General features: G+C 44.0%; 3 protein-coding genes across 7 annotated transcripts in view; 1 reads left to right on the top strand and 2 right to left on the bottom strand.

Moving 5' to 3' along the window:
* Positions 1–751: 751 nt before the first annotated feature.
* LOC134875730 (uncharacterized) lies at positions 752–4,236 on the bottom strand. 2 transcript variants are annotated; one of them, XM_063900336.1, is made up of 16 exons: positions 4,111–4,236; positions 3,881–4,020; positions 3,738–3,809; positions 3,454–3,624; positions 3,285–3,381; positions 2,999–3,216; positions 2,752–2,902; positions 2,482–2,690; positions 2,255–2,372; positions 1,970–2,175; positions 1,772–1,889; positions 1,519–1,691; positions 1,345–1,442; positions 1,148–1,266; positions 926–1,081; positions 752–849 (listed from the first exon to the last, which is right to left on the bottom strand). In XM_063900336.1, the coding sequence occupies exons 2-16, from the start codon at positions 3,920–3,922 to the stop codon at positions 803–805; spliced, it is 1,995 nt and encodes a 664-aa protein (XP_063756406.1). In that variant the 5' UTR covers positions 3,923–4,020; positions 4,111–4,236; the 3' UTR covers positions 752–802. The 2 variants fall into 2 exon arrangements, with proteins under 2 accessions (XP_063756406.1, XP_063756407.1); XM_063900337.1 differs by lacking the exons at positions 3,881–4,020; positions 4,111–4,236 and having other exon boundaries at positions 3,706–3,792.
* An 841-nt stretch (positions 4,237–5,077) lies between these two features.
* Positions 5,078–9,399, top strand: LOC134875728 (uncharacterized). Of its 2 annotated transcripts, none has more exons than XM_063900334.1 (18): positions 5,078–5,235; positions 5,313–5,368; positions 5,445–5,534; positions 5,771–5,898; positions 5,973–6,110; positions 6,182–6,250; positions 6,320–6,490; positions 6,563–6,659; positions 6,743–6,951; positions 7,077–7,433; positions 7,514–7,634; positions 7,716–7,921; positions 8,005–8,122; positions 8,199–8,371; positions 8,469–8,563; positions 8,748–8,866; positions 9,004–9,216; positions 9,297–9,399. In XM_063900334.1, exons 1-18 carry the CDS (start codon positions 5,213–5,215, stop codon positions 9,341–9,343), a joined length of 2,430 nt encoding a protein of 809 aa, XP_063756404.1. In that variant the 5' UTR covers positions 5,078–5,212; the 3' UTR covers positions 9,344–9,399. The 2 variants fall into 2 exon arrangements, with proteins under 2 accessions (XP_063756404.1, XP_063756403.1); XM_063900333.1 differs by having other exon boundaries at positions 8,953–9,216.
* Positions 9,400–10,370: 971 nt separating this feature from the next.
* stim2b (stromal interaction molecule 2b) overlaps positions 10,371–16,837 on the bottom strand; it is a 36,527-nt gene continuing 30,060 nt past the window's right edge. For all 3 annotated transcript variants that reach the window (XM_063900922.1, XM_063900920.1, XM_063900923.1), the window contains exons 6-13: positions 16,380–16,495; positions 16,082–16,259; positions 15,798–15,975; positions 15,246–15,407; positions 14,739–14,839; positions 13,957–14,195; positions 13,616–13,859; positions 10,371–12,680 (exon numbers count right to left, since the gene is read on the bottom strand). In XM_063900922.1, coding sequence (XP_063756992.1) covers positions 12,041–12,680; positions 13,616–13,859; positions 13,957–14,195; positions 14,739–14,839; positions 15,246–15,407; positions 15,798–15,975; positions 16,082–16,259; positions 16,380–16,495 — 1,858 coding nt within the window. In that variant the 3' untranslated portion in view covers positions 10,371–12,040. The remainder of the gene's footprint in view (positions 12,681–13,615; positions 13,860–13,956; positions 14,196–14,738; positions 14,840–15,245; positions 15,408–15,797; positions 15,976–16,081; positions 16,260–16,379; positions 16,496–16,837) is intronic.

Below are 16,837 nucleotides of genomic sequence, written 5' to 3'. Positions count from 1 at the left end.
CTACTTTTAAATCCAGGCTGAAGCATTTATTTTTGCTGCTGCTTTTAATTGAACTGTTCTTAACATTGCAACTTTTATTTGTATATATTATATCTGTTGCATTTGATTATCTTTGCTTTTAAACGCCTTTTTATAATGTGTTTATGCTGCACTACTTCTAAATACTCATGTCTTTCATTTTTGTAAAGCACTTTGATTTGCCTTGTGTTGAAAGGTGCTATATAAATAAACGTGCCTACTGTATTTAACACATTTTAAATGTTAACTACTCAGCCCCGCGCAACACTAGGAAGTCTGATTTTGCACAAGTTACTCTTTAGCCACAAAATGCTCAGCTTGCACCTAGACTTAAGCTCGTTTCAACGTAGCAGCTCAGGAATCATAATACATTTTATTTATGGGCACCTTTCTAAACACTCAAGGTCAAACTAAAACGAAAAACCCTCCAGTAGTCAAACATTCATAAGAGGAAGCTGTTAAAAAAATACGTAATAAAACAGTGTACAAGGAGAAATTGAATTAAAGGGAGTAGGCTTGTCTGAATAGATATGTTTTCAGTTGAGATTTGAAAGTTGTAATGGAAGTGGAGTGTTCACAAAAAATGCTCTGAACAGAGGCTGAACCACCTTTAGGTTGTTATGTCAGGCTTGTGTGCCGACCTGAACTTGAAGCTACCCAACATTGTGTGCCGACCTGAACTTGAAGCTACCCAACATTGTGTGCATTTGACCAAAGCTCAATGAGACAAACATATTTTAAAGACCAATTTATAAACCTTTACATTTAAATACAAATCATGCAATTACGAAGGAAATGGATTGATTTTAGTCTTCAGTTGTCCTTTAGCTCCTGCAAAAGAGAATTCATTAAGGATTAAAAGAAAAAAGTGACTTAATGTTGACCTCATTCCAAATATCCAACTTGCCTTTCTTAGGAAGATTCTTCAGGAAGCTGGACACTTTGATGTATTTTGCAGGAGGCTGGTACCCGGGTCTCATCGACACAGGTCTTCGGGTGCGTCTGGTAGTGTGCACTGGAGAATGAGTCACTGAAGTGGGCTCCATGGTGGGACTCCGCAGACCTAAAGACCAAACAGATTGTCAGCATTTCATTTCAAATATGTGGTTTAATCAGGTACACTACTTACCTTCAGTGGATAGCAAAGAATGCAGAATGCGACCGACACCGGCTAGGTCCGACTCAAACTTGTATACTGAGAAGAGGCGGAACAGTCCAGAGAGAGGATACGTACACTGTACTGTTACCCTGCAAGAACAAGGGGATTAATAAGTTACCTTGTGATTAAAAAGGGTAAATGGCCAAGAATTTGGGTTAAATATAAACCTGTCAATATTATTAATGGGATCTGCTGGATTTTTCAGAGCCCGCAGCTTCTTGCTGAAGAAAATCTCGTTTTCGTATGTCACGTACTCCTTGCCGAGCTGGAAAAACAAAGCATAACATTTGAGTGTAGGCACACATATCAGGATCTACATGTCAGCTTGAGGAAATCAGTACCTTGACGGTGGAGCCACAGCTGTTGAGTGGAAAAGAGAACAGAGCCCTGGTGCCGTCTGTCTCTTTGGGTCCACAGTATTTGTCCCTCAGGTTGGTTCTTGTGGGATTGCCTCCATTTGGCATGGCCAGAGACAAGTCAGCCACCACAGTCAGCCTCCCATCAGTCGAACACACTAGAGAAAAGTGATTTAGTTGACGCGTATTAAAACCCCCTCAGCGCTAACGGAAAAAAAACACAACAGTTTCTTCTTACTGATGAGTTCAGTAGTAGAGAACGGACAAGTCTTGACGGAGGAGCTCTGGACTTCAGATGTTTCAGGATCTCGCATGGTGATTTCAAAAGTGCCAAAGAATCCCTTCAAAGTGGCTTCCTATAAAAACATACAAATGCAGTTAATTTATCTCAGCTTGCACATTCAAGAGCATTTGCTTCCAATCAGCATCATCTTACCGTGCTCTTGAAGCCATGACTGAAGAGGGGCACCTCGAGCAGCAGACTGTTGCTATCGGTGCTCATGATGTAGCCATGCTGGTCTGCCAGCTCTGAAGTCAGCAGGTCTGAGCCGATAGTGATCTCCCAGAGGTAGTCAAAAGGCCGGCGGTCCAGCTTGAAGCTGATGCCAGACTCCGTACAGACAGCGTCAAACACTGGTGGGGCTGTTGAGTACAGGACAATAGTCTCTGCTTCATGCACAAGTACTTACTACAGAGTCTGAAAATATGGTTTGCAACTTACAGACATCAGTAAATGCCATCACTGAGGCCAGGTGGTAAAAAGGCTCATATTCAGGCAAAACAGTCAGGGTGTAGTTGATTTCTAGAGTGTGCTGCATGGCACCATCTTCTTTGGAGAACTTGGAAACAGAACACACAAATTACAGCCGAGCCAAGCAAGTTGACGTCTCCATGAATAGACCAGCATGACGTCAGATTTTACTGAACAAATCATTTAAAAACCTTTACCTGCTGCCTGATAACAGGGTCCTCCATAGACACTTTCAGAGTGTAGCCATGCGTGTTGTTGGGATGAATAACCTTGGTGATGGTGTGGCCGAGTGCATTCATAAAGGGAACTGTAAATGCTTGTCCATTCAAATGAACAGCAACCAACGCCACATCATCAGGCACGTCTCCGAGGTAGACCGTGAACACGCGCTCCTCAGGAACTGTTTCTGAAATGAAAATTAAATTATTGTTTCATCAACTGGACGACGTGTTGGTAAATAGACTTACTGTTTTCAGTGAACACAGGGCGTGGCAGCAGGGGAGTGGTCAGTGTCTTGCGAAATCGAAGTCTGGTATCCATATGATCTTCAGCCAGTGACACTTGCTCCAAGTAAAGGTCAAAGAAGTAGACTTCGTAGAGGTCGCCAGACACTAAGCTCTGCAACAGTTATCAAGTAGAAGCACAATCTTTAATTTACCATGCAACGCCACCACTAGATCAGAAATTGAACTTGTTAAGTCAATGCATCATAACCTTCCTGTATCCTCCCTCAGTGTTGTAGGGGATGCTGATCCTGACTGTACCGTGGTCCTTTTCCACAATGTAGCCCCTCTCCTCTGCAACCGTAGGCTCCACAGGTTCACTATTGATGCCAATGTTGAATTGAGTCTCGTGTAGACCAGACATTGATGGGTGCAGCACCTCAGGAGTCCTCCACATCATGTAGCCGCTGTCATCATAGGATCCCACATCTATGGACATTACACCTGAATTAGTTGTTGCTTATCATCAAGCAAGAAAAGGACATTGCAACACTGACCCATAGAGCAAGCAGCGACCAGGTCAACCATGAGGACAACCCAGTTTTGTCTGGAGAACAGGGTAGCATGGATCGTCTCTACTGGAACGCCATTCACCTGGGGAGGGAGCCCGCTTGAACCCACCTTAAGACTAAAGACTTTACTAAACAGACAATATCAGTGCGATACCTCAGTGTAGAATGAGTGAGGTTGTCCATAGGGAGCACGAAATACCAGCCTTCCATCAGTCAAGAGAAACTCATAGCGTAGCTCATGCGCTTCATCAAGGCTCATGGGAGTCGGCTCCTCACCCACCCTCTGGAACATCACCTGCCAATCTGAGGTGGCTGAGGCGTAAGCCTGGAAAGATATAGGACGGAACACATTAATCCATGCTTTTTTTGCCTGCACGTTTTCTAATTTCAGTCCCATAACAATTACCATCCGGTCCCTGAATGCACTGCCATAGATACCGTTTGGGTAACAGCATCCCAGTCATCCCTCCGTGTCCCAGTTGGACAGGCAACATCACTTCTCACAGACACCTACAAGAGAAATCATGGTGAATAGGCATCCAACAGCCTTTAGTGAAATGTTACAAATAAATAAAGAATACCTCCATGAAGTTGCTCTCACAGGTAACTTCTCTGGAGACCATGGGAGAGAAGGAGAACAAGTCTTGTTCAGAGGATAAATTACCTCCTTTCCATCCTTTGAAGTAATCAGTTTGAAGTCAAATGTGAACATTTTATCATCCTGAAAGAGTAGCACATGGCAGGAGGTCACACTTAATCTGGCCAAAAATTGACATAATAACAAACTGTTTTATTAGTAAGTTCTACACACTTTGTTTTCAGTGTGACAGCTGAAGTAATAGGCTCGATACAACATAAGGCCCAGAAGAGGGACTGCACTGACACTGTAGCCACACTGTGCTTCATTCTCCTTAGTGACGGGATGCATGCCCGTCTCATCTGAAAGACAATCACATGTAGTAAATCTGATCATTGAAACATGAATGAAAAATGAAGTGGAAACTGGTCAGTCTTACCAGACTAGAGCACCCTGACTTTAAACTAAATGCCACACCTGGCAATCTTTGCTCCATACACTGTGGTAGCAGATTAACATACAGTATTTTTAGACCCATATGGCACATGGTTTCTCAAAAGGTTGGTAAGCTGTGCAGAACTTACCAACTGCCTCAAAACGATGGTCTTCGCCAGCAAAGGAGAGATCAACTGCTTGCATGAGAAAGCGATCATGACACACAGTCTGAAAAGCTCCTGTAAAACCAAAAAGTGCAGGTGAAGACATCTGCCAACAGCTCCAGGTTCTAAGTAGACATTTCCATCCTTACCATCAGGAAGTTGTTCACATTTCGCAGTTGCCCACATGGACAGGAGCAAGGTCACACTGTAAGCATATATAGGCCTAAATTGGAAGCTTAAGATGCACTGAAAGCAATTTACAACTTATTTCCATGAAAGAACCTTACCTTAGACAAACCCCAGGAGTCATAGCCACTGATGTGGCTGCAGTGTCTAAAGCTAGCTTAGCTGCTAGCAAACTACCCCTGCTAGCCAACACAAGCGAAAGTGAAGCACTTGCTTGATGTATATCCTGGCCAAACCAGCAATGTCTTATGCTGACAGCTAGTCAAGCTTTTATAGGTAAGTCTTTTTTCAACAACCAATCAGAGGCCCTCAAGTGTCACAGCCACAGCTCATTAGCAACAATCATGTGTCAACAGGTTGCAGCTGATGAGGTTAGAGTTGCCCTTTAACCTCATGGGTGAAACAAACACTATAAAAGCTGTCGTTGTGGGAGAGAGCTACTTTGGCCAGGAAATAACAAGCAAGTGTTTCACTTAAGCTCGTTTTTGGTTAGCAAGTGTAGTTTGCTAGCAGCTAGGCTAGCTCTAGACACCGCAAACACATCAGTGGCTATGGCTTTTGGGTTTTGCTTTGGGTAAGTTTTCTTTTTGTGGCAGAATATAGGCCTGGACCACTAAGCTTGTATTCAGAGACATTTTCCTCTTGTTTCAGTGTCGCTTTACTTCTATCTCTGTGGTCAAGAGCAGAGAGTGCTGGACTTCCAGATGGTAAGCCAACTAACTTCCCATTGACATGCATTTAATATTGTCCATATCTTGACCTAAACTTGTTCGTGCACAATAGGAGCTCTTCGTATGGAGTGTCATGATCGTTACTTCACCATGGCTGTCGATCTCTCTTTCACTGGGGAGGAGCCTCACTTTGAGGCAGTTGGTAAGTTCTGGACAGCTTGATCACGCTCGGCCATGTGCCATGGGAATTTTATCCAACCTTTTTCCATAGAGCAGTGCACCTTCCTCAAGCATCTTAAGCTGAAACCAACATTTTTGGCTTTAGAAAAAAACCTTAATTAGTTTATCATTCACTGGTGATTGTTTTCCAGTATACCTTTCAAGAAGTTTGGAGTTGATATTGAGATTCAGCTGTCGTTTTTTTTAATTTTCCTCTAGATGAGACAGGTGCGTACGCCATCACTCAGCAGTATGCGGCACAGTGTGGCTACAGTATCAGTGTTCTCCCGCTACCAGGCGACGTGGAGCTCCGAGCTTCTTACTTCAGCTGTCAAACTAAGAACAAAGTGTGTACAGATTGCATTGAAAGGTCTTTTAGGGTGTCGGTTGGGCATCCTGTAATTTTCTGCTTGGTCTTTAGGATGATATCTTCACATTCAACTTCAACCTAAATGTGACTCATGAAGGAAAGGAGTCGACCTATCCCTTCAACAAAACCTGTTCTCCATCGCTCCCCTGGTCTCCCAGAGAGGTTACCTGTGAGACCAACTACATGGAAGTAAGCTTGTTTACGTCTCAGGTTAACTTATGGAGTATTTCAGGTGTTTACTCATCAGGACTTCTTCCCAGGTGTCGGTGAAGAGTGAAGTCACTTGTCCCTCTGGAACAAGGAAGGATGACTGGAGTTCTCTCAAACCTGTATGTTTCAAATGTTTAATTTCTTTCTGTGCAGCGATCCTCTTTGTAGACACAAACATCTCTTTCCAGGCACATAGCTCCACCACTTCAGACTGGCAGGTGAGGTTTCAGGTGGATGACGAGCAGTTTCCGCCAATGAACATCTCAGACGCCCGTAAGCAAGGATATGTGTTTCTCTTGACTGATGGAAGGCTGGTATTTCGTGCTCCTTATGGACAACCTCATTCATTCTGCACTGAGGTAAACCATTGGTTGATGATGCCTATCTAGTCAAAACAAGCTCAAGAGTTTTTAATGTAGTGCTCTCTCCAGGTGAATGGTGTTCCAGTAGAGGCGATACATGCAACTATATTCTCCAGACAAAGCTGGGTTGTCCTCATGTTTGACCTTGTGGCTGCTTGCTCCATGGGTCAGTATTACAATATTTGACGCCATGGATTCTTTTCCACTTGCTGGAAAGGTAAAGCTATAATACTGGTGTACTGTCAACAGATGAGGGCTTGTATCATGAAAGTGGCTACATGATGTGGGAGACTCCTGAGACGCTGTTCCCAAATCTAGATGGCAAACAGGTCAACGTTGGTCTTAATGGTGAACTTGTTGCGCAGCCAGTTGCAGAGGACAAAGGCTTCATTGTGGGGAGGCAGAACAACACAATCCAGATCGGCATTCCCAATTATGCTGAAGGAGTATACAGGAAGGTCAGAAGTGCACTGATACACACCGTGGAAGGGAACACATTTAACTTCTACTAGCTGCATCTGAAAGTTAACATGTTTACTTTACTGTAAAGTTTTCCTTTACGAACTGAATGTGTCTGTTTCAGAGTGTTGTGAATGTCGATCTCTACGAGTTTTACGTCTTCCATCTCTACTTGGAACAAATCCTGGTGGATGAGGATCATGTAGAAACCAGGATCCGCTTTCTCAGGACTTTGGTCACTCCCCTGCTGCCACGTCCCATCTTCGCCGAAAACCAAACTGTTCTTGTTGAAAACATGTTCACGGTCTACCTTGGGGACGTCCCTGAAGACGTTCAGGTCAATGCTGGTCATTTGAATAGACAAGAAATTACAGTGCCCTTAACAAACACAAGCGTTATTATGACAAAAGTCGTTCATCCCAACAACACTCATGGCTACAAGCTGAAGGTACCTTTTGAAGACCCTTTTGTCATGCAACAGGTAAGGTGTTTTTCTTTTTCAGGGCTGAGTTTTGCCATTTCCTGTCCTCCTGCATTAATGAACTGTATTATGTCTCCTAGTTCTCTAAAGAAGATGCAGTTCTTCATTATATGCTAGACATCAACTTCACGCTGACAGTTTTGCCTGAAAACGATGTTTATTACCACATGGTATCTGTTGTAGCATCGGTCACAGATGTCTGTAAGTCCATACCGTTAAAGTATAAAAAGAAAAATCATCTTGTAAGTGCGGATAGCAGATTAATCAGTTGTGTCTTAACAGCCCCACCGGTCTTTGATGCTGTTTGTACGGAATCTGGCATCAGCTTCAAGCTGGACCACCGGCCTTTTGACTACCTGTGGGAGATCACCATCGGCTTAGACCTGCTGACATCAGAGCTGGCCGCCCAGCATGGCTACATGATGAGCAACGATAGCAACAGTCTGCTGCTCGAGGTGCCGCTGTTCTCTCACGGCTACGAGTACAAGGTGAGATGGAACTGATTGGCAGAAAATGCCGTTTATTTGAAAGCTGTATTAAGCAATGACTAAACTGCATATGTTTTTTATAGAACATATCTTTGAAGGGATTCTTTGGCACTTTTGAAATCCTCGTGCGGGATCTTGCAACAGCCGAAGTCCAGAGCTCAACTATCAAGACTTGTCCGTTCCCTACTACTGAACTCATTTGTAAGAACATCCTGTCTTTTTACTTCGAGATCTGAGAGAGTTAGCAGACATAAGGTTAAATCAATTCTCTCTACAGTGTGTTCGACTGATGGGACGATGACTGTGGTGGTGGACTTGTCTCTGGCCATCCCAAGTGGAGGAGTTGCAGCAAGAACCAACCTGAGAGACAAATACTGTGGCCCCACAGAGACAGACCGCAAGTGGGCTCTGTTCTCTCTTTCACTCAACAGCTGTGGATCAACAGTCAAGGTACTGCTGTTATATTTTTATCCTTGACACTGGCAACAAAAGCAACATTTGAATGTGATAAACTAAATGTGTCACTGTCTGCATTTTGTGCTTTCAGCTCAACAGGGAAAATGTGACTTATCAAAATGAGATTTTCTATAGCAAGAAGGTCCATAGTCCTAGCAAGGTTCCTTCTGAAAATGCTACTGAGAGGTAAGTAGGGGTGGGGGAAATAATCGCTACAGCATAGTATCGCAATATTCTATCGATACACGGACTCAAAGTATCGATATTTTATATATAAACTATTAATATTGCAAATCCAAGTTTATGGTAACAATTAACCTTTCAATCCACTAGATGGTGCTGATTTTGGGGCATGTGTCTTCTCTTGCAGGGTGACAATGCAGTGTACATATCCTCTGGCTGGACTCATTCGACTCTTCTCAGTGTACAGATTTGATTCCGATGCAGCTGGTATCGGCAGCGTCATCCATACCAAACGTCCTGCAGCAGGTAAAGTATTGTGTTCACTTTCTCAAGGTGACCAGGTATTACTCCCCCCATATTAGATTTAAAGCATTTCTCTTTCTGAATGCTAGGTCTGCAGAGTCCCACAATCCAGCCCACTTCAGCTCTTACAACCATGCTAGGTCTGCAGAGTCCCACAATCCAGCCCACTTCAGCTCTTACAACCATGCTAGGTCTGCAGAGTCCCACAATCCAGCCCACTTCAGCTCTTACAACCATGCTTGCTACCACAAGACAAGCTACACTACCTATCTCATACAAGCCTGCCATCCACCCTCCTGCTCGTCATGTCAAAGTGTCCAAGTTTCGACATCTGGTCAATGCTTTGAAAAAAGGTGAGGTGCTTTTAATTATACATGTTAAGAAAAACTCTTAAGTGTCACATCTCACAATTTCTAATGTTTTCTGTTCACAGGAGTTCTACAATCATTGCAAACAAAAGTTAATGCTGCCCGGATTTGAAGGAAGTATTCTTTTTAAATTGATTTTGGAATTTAATAAAGCTGTGTTCTTAAAAATGCCGTCTTCTGTCAACACCTCAACACCGGGTAGAAAGAAAGGGTAGGCTTTGAACATGTTCATATCCATGAGGAGAGTCCTGCTCCTGCAACACTGCATCCAAATACTGACTTGTATTTTAAATGATGCTTTGCTTACTCAAACTCCACTACATTTTGAGTTCTGCTGAAATGGTTAAATTCTGCTTGTGACTTGTTATAGTCAGGGGTTGGGCTATCCAGAGCTCAGCCCTGAATTTAAAACTCAGGTCATTAAGGTTCCAAGAGTGCAGATCTTTTTTAGTAATTCAGAGTCCAGAAAACCAGATCAGGAGTCCAAGCTTTCAGGTACCAAGCTCACTTTCTCTGGAACCAACTTCCTGAGGCAGACGGTGTCTAAACTTTTAATTTGAACTGGAGACATTCCTTTAAATAAAGCCTATAGTTAGCGCTGGTTTTAGATTTCTGTCTGTCCTCCTGAGTTCTACTTCTTATATGTCATAAGACTTGTATGTCAGTAGTGTTTGCACTGGCTTAAAGGTCCTGTAAAGCCCAGCGAGACACTTCTCTTGTGATATTGGAATACATACACTTTGCTTTGATTGCTGCATTATTTAAACTTATGAGGCTTGAAGGAAGTTTACGAGCGGGGGTGCAATATATGTTGAGTGTTTACGAAAACTATAAGTATACCTGAGCAGTTCCCCTGGAGCGTTGCTGTCACCCTGTGGCCATCGCGGTCCCTGCATGTGGTGGGCCGATTTGTACAACACCATTCACAACCAGCTGATGTCCCGTCTCCCCTCCTCGTGTGCCTCGTTTCCCCACTCAAGACAAAAGGGGTGTCCGGATAATATTTCCCCCTCACACGTCTGCGTTGTACAGACTGGGTTCCAAAAGGACGGTCAGGACGGTTTCTGTAAGATCACGTGCCTCAAGTTTAGAAATGTAATGACACATATCAGCCTCAGTAAGCATGACTCTGAAACATCTCCAATGCCTCCATTTTTTTATTATTAATTCTACAGTATACAAATATTCACACACAATGTTCTCAAAAAAACCCTAATGTCTCGTAAACATTCATATATCCTCCTCTTGCAGTTCTGTCTTGTATTTCCTTCATTGTGTGCTGTATCGCCACAACTTTCTTATTTTTTTCTAAAAACAGAGGCCCCTGGATCCTCCCCCAGACACACCTCGTACACAGCATCACCCCCCTGACATTTTGTCGCGTCACGTTTTTGTTTTTTTAACGTGACCCCCGTCGTGTTACGCTGCAGCCAGGTCCAGGATGAAGGGGAAAGAAGGCAGAAATCACAGTGTGAAGCAGGAGCTTTGACATCAGTGCGCTCGGTGCAGGCCCAGAAGGTGGGGAAAAGGAACAGGGACCGTATTGCATGGGTCGGCTTCGAGCTTAGTGTGTGATGTGGGGGGGTGTATCAATGACATTTGGATCAAATAGTTCCTTTTTTCAAACAGATAATCCTTAGTGTTTCTTTAATCCTGGAAACAGACGTACAGTAGAGACCGACATCCTGGCACTTGGGTCTCCTTAAATGTGAATATGGCACTCCAACCACAAAAAGAATAATTTGCACAGACAAATCGACCGTAATCTGGTAGTGACACTACATTTTAAATGGGGGGACGACGATGTATTTAAGACAAATAATGTAGTTGATATGGCTACAGGACACAGTTAATCAAGTAAAAAGGGACAGCTAGATTATAGGGCAAATGACTGGTGCGGGTTAAATCTGCATATTCATTAAACTCTCCTCCGTAAAGCTCAGTTCATACATTAGGAACCCCCGCCAATAAAAATCTATTTAAAAACATCTATAAGAACATAATCATGTGAAAACAAAGTATATATATATATTTATATATATTGAGACGTCCATAAGCACTGGCAGTGAAGACGCGTCAGATCATTTTGGCTCTGGCATTATGTGCTGCTTCTCCACTGCCGCTGCCCATGACTTCCTCTCATCTCTATCTTTATTCAATATGTACTCCGCAAGCAGCGGCGCTTTCCTAAAATACCAGGAAAGCAGTAGTGCAACACACTTAGCAGGGTTTTTTTTTCAAGTAGGTGAGTTTAGGACTCAAACACTTCGTAAAATGCAATCCATAATCTGAGCAGGGAGGAGGAGTTCGGACACTTTGAAGAGAAGTGATCAAATCTCTGTCTTTATGACCTTTTTTCTGATGATATGCAAGAGACGCTGTTCCGACTGAAAGTGTGATTAAAGTACTTCCAGTAGGAACTTCATTCTGTGCTAAACAATACACATGTATTTGTGGACTGCACCTTTAGACCCCTTACACATTTTTTGGTTCAAACCAAAACGAACAGTGAGCAGGTCAAGTGTCTACGCTGTCTGGACGACAACCATCGTGACCTTTCTTTGACCTTTCCTTGGCCCTTGCAGGTTTCCCTGTGAGGCTGTGAGTGAACTAAATAAAAAGGCATTATTGAAAAATAAGGCTACCAGTCTGAGGCGTTTAGAGGCCCCCAGACTGAGCTACATTCCATCTTTGACGACAAAAAGAAGACCAGAGAAGATGTTTTAGCTTACAGTGATGTTCATTTTTTTTATTATATTGGGGCTAAAACGACTCTTTATATCTGATTTATTTCTCTCGTACTCTAGTTTTATTTCTTTTTCTTAAATAAGCTTTTGATTTTAGAGGAGGAGCGCTTGATTTTCTCTCCATTGTCACTGGAGTCCTGGGAAGAGGCGCTCTGGAGCTTGTAATCCCGTCCCACGCTCCGGCCCTCCGAGTCCAGGGAGGTGAGGGACGGATTGCGGCCCTTGTTGGGCAGCATGCTGGCGGGCAGCTGGCTGTAGCTGTAGGACTTCTCCAGGATGCCGTTGTACGTGCCCTTGCCCGTCGGAGAGGTGGCGTTCCCCTGTGAGAAGGTCATGCTTTGGGACTCGGGGATGGTGCGGGTGATGTCTGGCGAGCCTCTGTGTGGGAACGGGTGGTGCTCCAATGCCGGGGAAGGAGAGGTGGAGGGTGGACCGGAGGGGGTGCTGGCCGGGGTCGGAGGCAGAGGAGGAGGAGGCGTGGAGTCCCTGAGACTGCTGCTGCTGCTGCTGCTGGCGGTGTGGGTGGTGCAGGTGGAGGCGGGGAGCTCCATGCTCTCCCTCTGGGTGAACAGCATCAGCTCCTCGCGGGAGATCTTGCGGTACGGGGTGTCCGAGCCCGGCGTGCAGGGGTTGTGCAGCTGCTTGCGGCTCATGGAGGAGCTGAGAGAGTCTGTGTCGGAGCAGCACTCCTGAGACGGGTCCCTGAGGGAGAGGAGAGCACCGGGTCACACACAGGTGAAGAGGTTAGAGGAAATAGTTTCTACATGAACACATTTTTCTTTCTGGCACTTCAAAAGTACATTATTTGCTCTGGAGGATAGCAACGTTTTTACAGCTCCACTAAAGAAAAAATCTATTAAAATCAGTCTAATTCAATCGGCTAATTTCATTTCTACTAGTTTGGGTAATATAAATTAACTGCACACTTTTAAAGGGAATTGTGAGCACGATGTAAATGGAAGGAGAAGCTGTGATTTTAGGGCTTTTTTTTGTGAGGCTCCATGTGTGTAAATCTACAATAAACGTGTTTATTTTAATCCTTGTTGCTCTCACATGACACATTAGATTACCACAAGCAATTTTACAGATAGCTTTGGTGCCAGAAAGTTTTATTCTTACATAGGGTTGGTCTTTGGGGATATAATGAATGAGCCATTCTCACTTAATTAGTTTTGGAGATGACACAGGGTAATAAGGATTTGGGAAAGTACCAAAATTGTGGGATTTTTCACAAGTTTTAACAGCAACAGAAATGACATTTTTTCCATTAATGCATCACGTAATATTAATGGCTATAACTTATCTTTACCACATTCTACATTAGCTAGTTTAGGCATCAATTTGCACAGGCTTCTCATGACGAATCGTATCAGGTGCACATTTGGAAAGATCAATAATATTAGTTTTTGTTTTTGCTAAATGGTTTTTCATTGGTTACGTCGCCACTATTTGTCATGCGTTCAACATGAAAATGACTTTTCTTAAGGGGTTTAGTCTTCACTGAACCATTAGTCAGGTAAATTGGGACAAAAGTGCATGATTTAAAGTAATGAGATGAATGAGTGAGACATAAAACATCATACAGTAGGAGATTCATGCATCTGCAAAGCATCAGTGTGAATGTCTGGGTTAAACACCTGTGAGTCCAAACTGTAAAACCATTCCGCGGCGTCCCGGCCACCGCTACGTACCCCCTCCTATCCGAGCTGAACATGATATGTTCGTCGTCTGCCTCGGGACGATAGGAGAGGGACGAGCTGGCCATGGAGAGCAGGTCAGGGTCCGGGGACATCAGCGAGGACTGGGGGGAGCTCAGCAGGCTCCGACGGGACCGACACAGGCTGCTGCTGCGGGTCAGCGAGGGCCGGATCAACGTGGCCGCTGGGGGAGGAAGAGGGGGAGGAAATGTGTATTCATATATGTTTATTTATGTATAAACGGTTAGGCTCCTACTGGACGGTTCCTCCTCTGTACCCACTTGTGAACTGCGGAATGATGGGAGGCGTGTCCTCGTCCAGGTCGTCCACGCCTCCGGCGATGGGGTAGGGTGGCACGGAGACTCTCGGCATGACCACCCAGCTGTGGTCGGAGTAGAGGCTGGCCGTCAGGCTGGGCAGCCCCGAGTTGTTGACCACGGGGAAGTTGCAGAGCTTCTCGATCTGCTGCCAGCGGTGCAGACGCTCCCTCAGGCACGCTGTGACCTCGGACAGGGCTTTCCTGGAAAAGACATTTGAGTGAGGAGGGTACATTTATTTCGCCGCGCAAACATTAGAGTATTAGAGACATTTCGCTCCAAACCCAGTATAGACATGAGTTAGCTTTGATTCATCAGGATTTAGGCTGCTTTGCACACAAGCCTGCTGGTTGTATTACGATACTGGCACGCAGGGGATTTCACTTCATTCCCTTTATTTATAGATTTTTGTTTCATTCCTTTTTGGCTTTTAAACACAAAGGAATAATTTATCTCAGTGGCACAGCCTGGATTATACAAGCCTTCTGAATGTATTTAACATATCTAGAATAAAAGTGTTGGTGTCTACCCAAGAAATGTATTACAATCAACTGGTCAAATGTTTGAATGACCTTGACATAGTGCAGTTAGTAAAGGTGTCCTAAGTACTGTAATTGGTTGACATTATTGCAAATAAATGATCAAAAAGGACAATAAAGCCTCCTGTTTGGTTGCGCACATTTACATAATTGACCTCCAGTGACTGTGTGTGAGTGTGTTTGTGTGTGCGTGCGTGTGTTCCTTACTTTGCCTCTAGTATCTTGTGGTCCACCTCATCCAGTGATGAGCTGTGGGCTACGTGAAGGGTTCCAAACACAGAACCTCTTTTCTTCTTTATTTTCTCTGCCTAAGGTTCGAAGACACACAACACAGAGAAGACTTATTTAAGCTGGTCTAAAATTATATTCATTTCTGTCCATGATTTCAAGATCCAAGATTCAAGATTCAAGAAGCTTTATTTATCCCGAGGGAATTTGATGGTAAGGCTGCTTTACCCAGCTTCTAAACAATGCTGGTTGTATAACAAGTCAGTTTTTTGGCAGCTTTTGATTAGTTTGTGCCCTGCAAGACGAAACCCAGGTCATAAAATTCCATTGGCAGAAAGACAAAGCGAAGGTGAGGTCATCTTTTAAATTCCCACATGATTCAATCCACAAATATATGCGATGCGAGTACAGTGAATTATATGCCCGAAATGTGAGCAAGCTTACTGATTGTATTGTAAATAAGAAATTAAGAAGAAATGAGGTTACCTCCTCTTTGGCGACGCACAGCTGGAACTCAGCGCTCTGCTTCTTGATGTTGTAGTATTGGACCTCCACCTCGTGTGTGAGCTGGAGCCACTTCTGCAGAGCCTCAGGCACCGAGCGCTCCGAATGCATCTCCTTCTCGGCTCGCTTTAGGGCCTTTCGCACCTGCAGAGGAGGATACATCAGGGTCCAGGCTCCGGTTAAATTCACTGCACTTTATCTAAAAATGCTCCCAACTGCTGTAAGTGAGGGTGACCTTCACATGAACCGCATTAACTGTGAAAAAATGAGTCAATCCCTGGCTCATCTTCCAGGACAGAACTCATTTCCGAGAGGCGCTGTATTTTTTATGTGATATGAAATCTATCAGTGAGTGAAGTTTCTTTTTATTTAACAAGAAAAATACCAGATCATCTTTTCCTTTCAAGGCGATTTCGCAGCAGGGATACAGTATGTCTGTGTTGAATACACTTGCCTTCTGAGGTGAATATGTAAATCCTCTGCATTTCATTTGAATAATGAACGATTAAAATGTGTGTGTGTGGGAGGTGCTACCTGTACAAGCTCTTCTTCTGCATATTTGAGGCGGCTGAGTTCACATTCAGCGCCCTCCCTCAGCTCTCGCAGCCTGTGAGCCTCCGTCTTGGCCCCGTTGATCTCATCACGCATCTTCTGCTCCAGGTTCTGCTTCTCCACGGCCACCGTCCGGTTTTCCTCCTGAGCCTTTTCCAGCCTGGAAGATAAGAGGAATGTGGATTAAGTGAAATGTTGAAACACACCCGGATGGAGGAGCTATGGAAATGATATCTGAGCTCTATTTCAGCATTCTCTTCTCTCACCGGCTCTGCAGGTCTAAGAGGCTTTGCTCAGCGTTTTGCAGGCTCTCTAGATCCTTCATCATCTGAGAGATGTGCACCTTGCTGGACTTGTTCTGCACGTAGGCAAACCAGCAGCCCCCGACACCGATCACTATGGAAACCATCAGGACAAAGTCTTTCAACCAGTTGTGTTGAGGACCTGTAGAGGGAGGGAGAAAAGGGACATGGTCATTTGAGTGTTCTGGCTTTCTTGAGAGTATGAGCACAACACATGGTTTAGTTCATGTTTCTTTGGCATTGAAATACATTGCATACTCACGTAGAGGAGGACCAAAAAGCACTGCATCTAGTGCCTTTAGATTTAGCTTTTGTTTATGCCGCTGGTCTAATATCTTCAGCTGCATCGACATAAACGACGGTTCATTTGCCGCTATTCTGAAATATGAAGAGAAAGGAAAATCTGCGTTATTGAGTGCTCAGCCTTCAAAATAACGTACCATCAGGGCTGCAAAAATACCCAATTTGTTCGGGTTTTTACTAAGATAAGGCGGCAAATCATGTGATTGGTAAAAGTTGAAGCTTAAAAAGGATTGATGAACAATATTGAACATGATGAGAAGAAGCTAGAAAAAAAGTGTGTTGTTTTTATTATGTTGTCAGCTTGAAAAAAACACCGGCGATTGAATATTTAGGAAGATAACGTATTTGATTCAGTGTCTTTATTGTCCTACCATGAACCCACTCCACGTTGGTTTCAAATATGCTTTTTATGTGAAG

The sequence above is a fragment of the Eleginops maclovinus genome, chromosome 14 (genome assembly GCF_036324505.1).
Source record: "Eleginops maclovinus isolate JMC-PN-2008 ecotype Puerto Natales chromosome 14, JC_Emac_rtc_rv5, whole genome shotgun sequence".
Classification (NCBI taxonomy): domain Eukaryota; kingdom Metazoa; phylum Chordata; class Actinopteri; order Perciformes; family Eleginopidae; genus Eleginops; species Eleginops maclovinus.
This window is presented reverse-complemented; position numbering and strand designations above follow the sequence as displayed.

Coding starts and splice junctions, on each gene's coding strand:
- LOC134875728 (XM_063900333.1), top strand. CDS start 5,213: ATGGCTTTTGGGTTTTGCTTTGG. Junction 5,899..5,972: donor GCTGTCAAACTAAGAACAAA/GTGTGTACAGAT, acceptor CTTGGTCTTTAG/GATGATATCTTCACATTCAA. Junction 6,660..6,742: donor TGTGGCTGCTTGCTCCATGG/GTCAGTATTACA, acceptor TACTGTCAACAG/ATGAGGGCTTGTATCATGAA.
- LOC134875730 (XM_063900336.1), bottom strand. CDS start 3,922: ATGGTCTCCAGAGAAGTTACCTGTGAGAGCAACTTCATGGAG. Junction 2,176..2,254: donor GATGGCATTTACTGATGTCT/GTAAGTTGCAAA, acceptor TGTACTCAACAG/CCCCACCAGTGTTTGACGCT. Junction 1,692..1,771: donor CTCTACTACTGAACTCATCA/GTAAGAAGAAAC, acceptor ACTTTTCTCTAG/TGTGTTCGACTGATGGGAGG.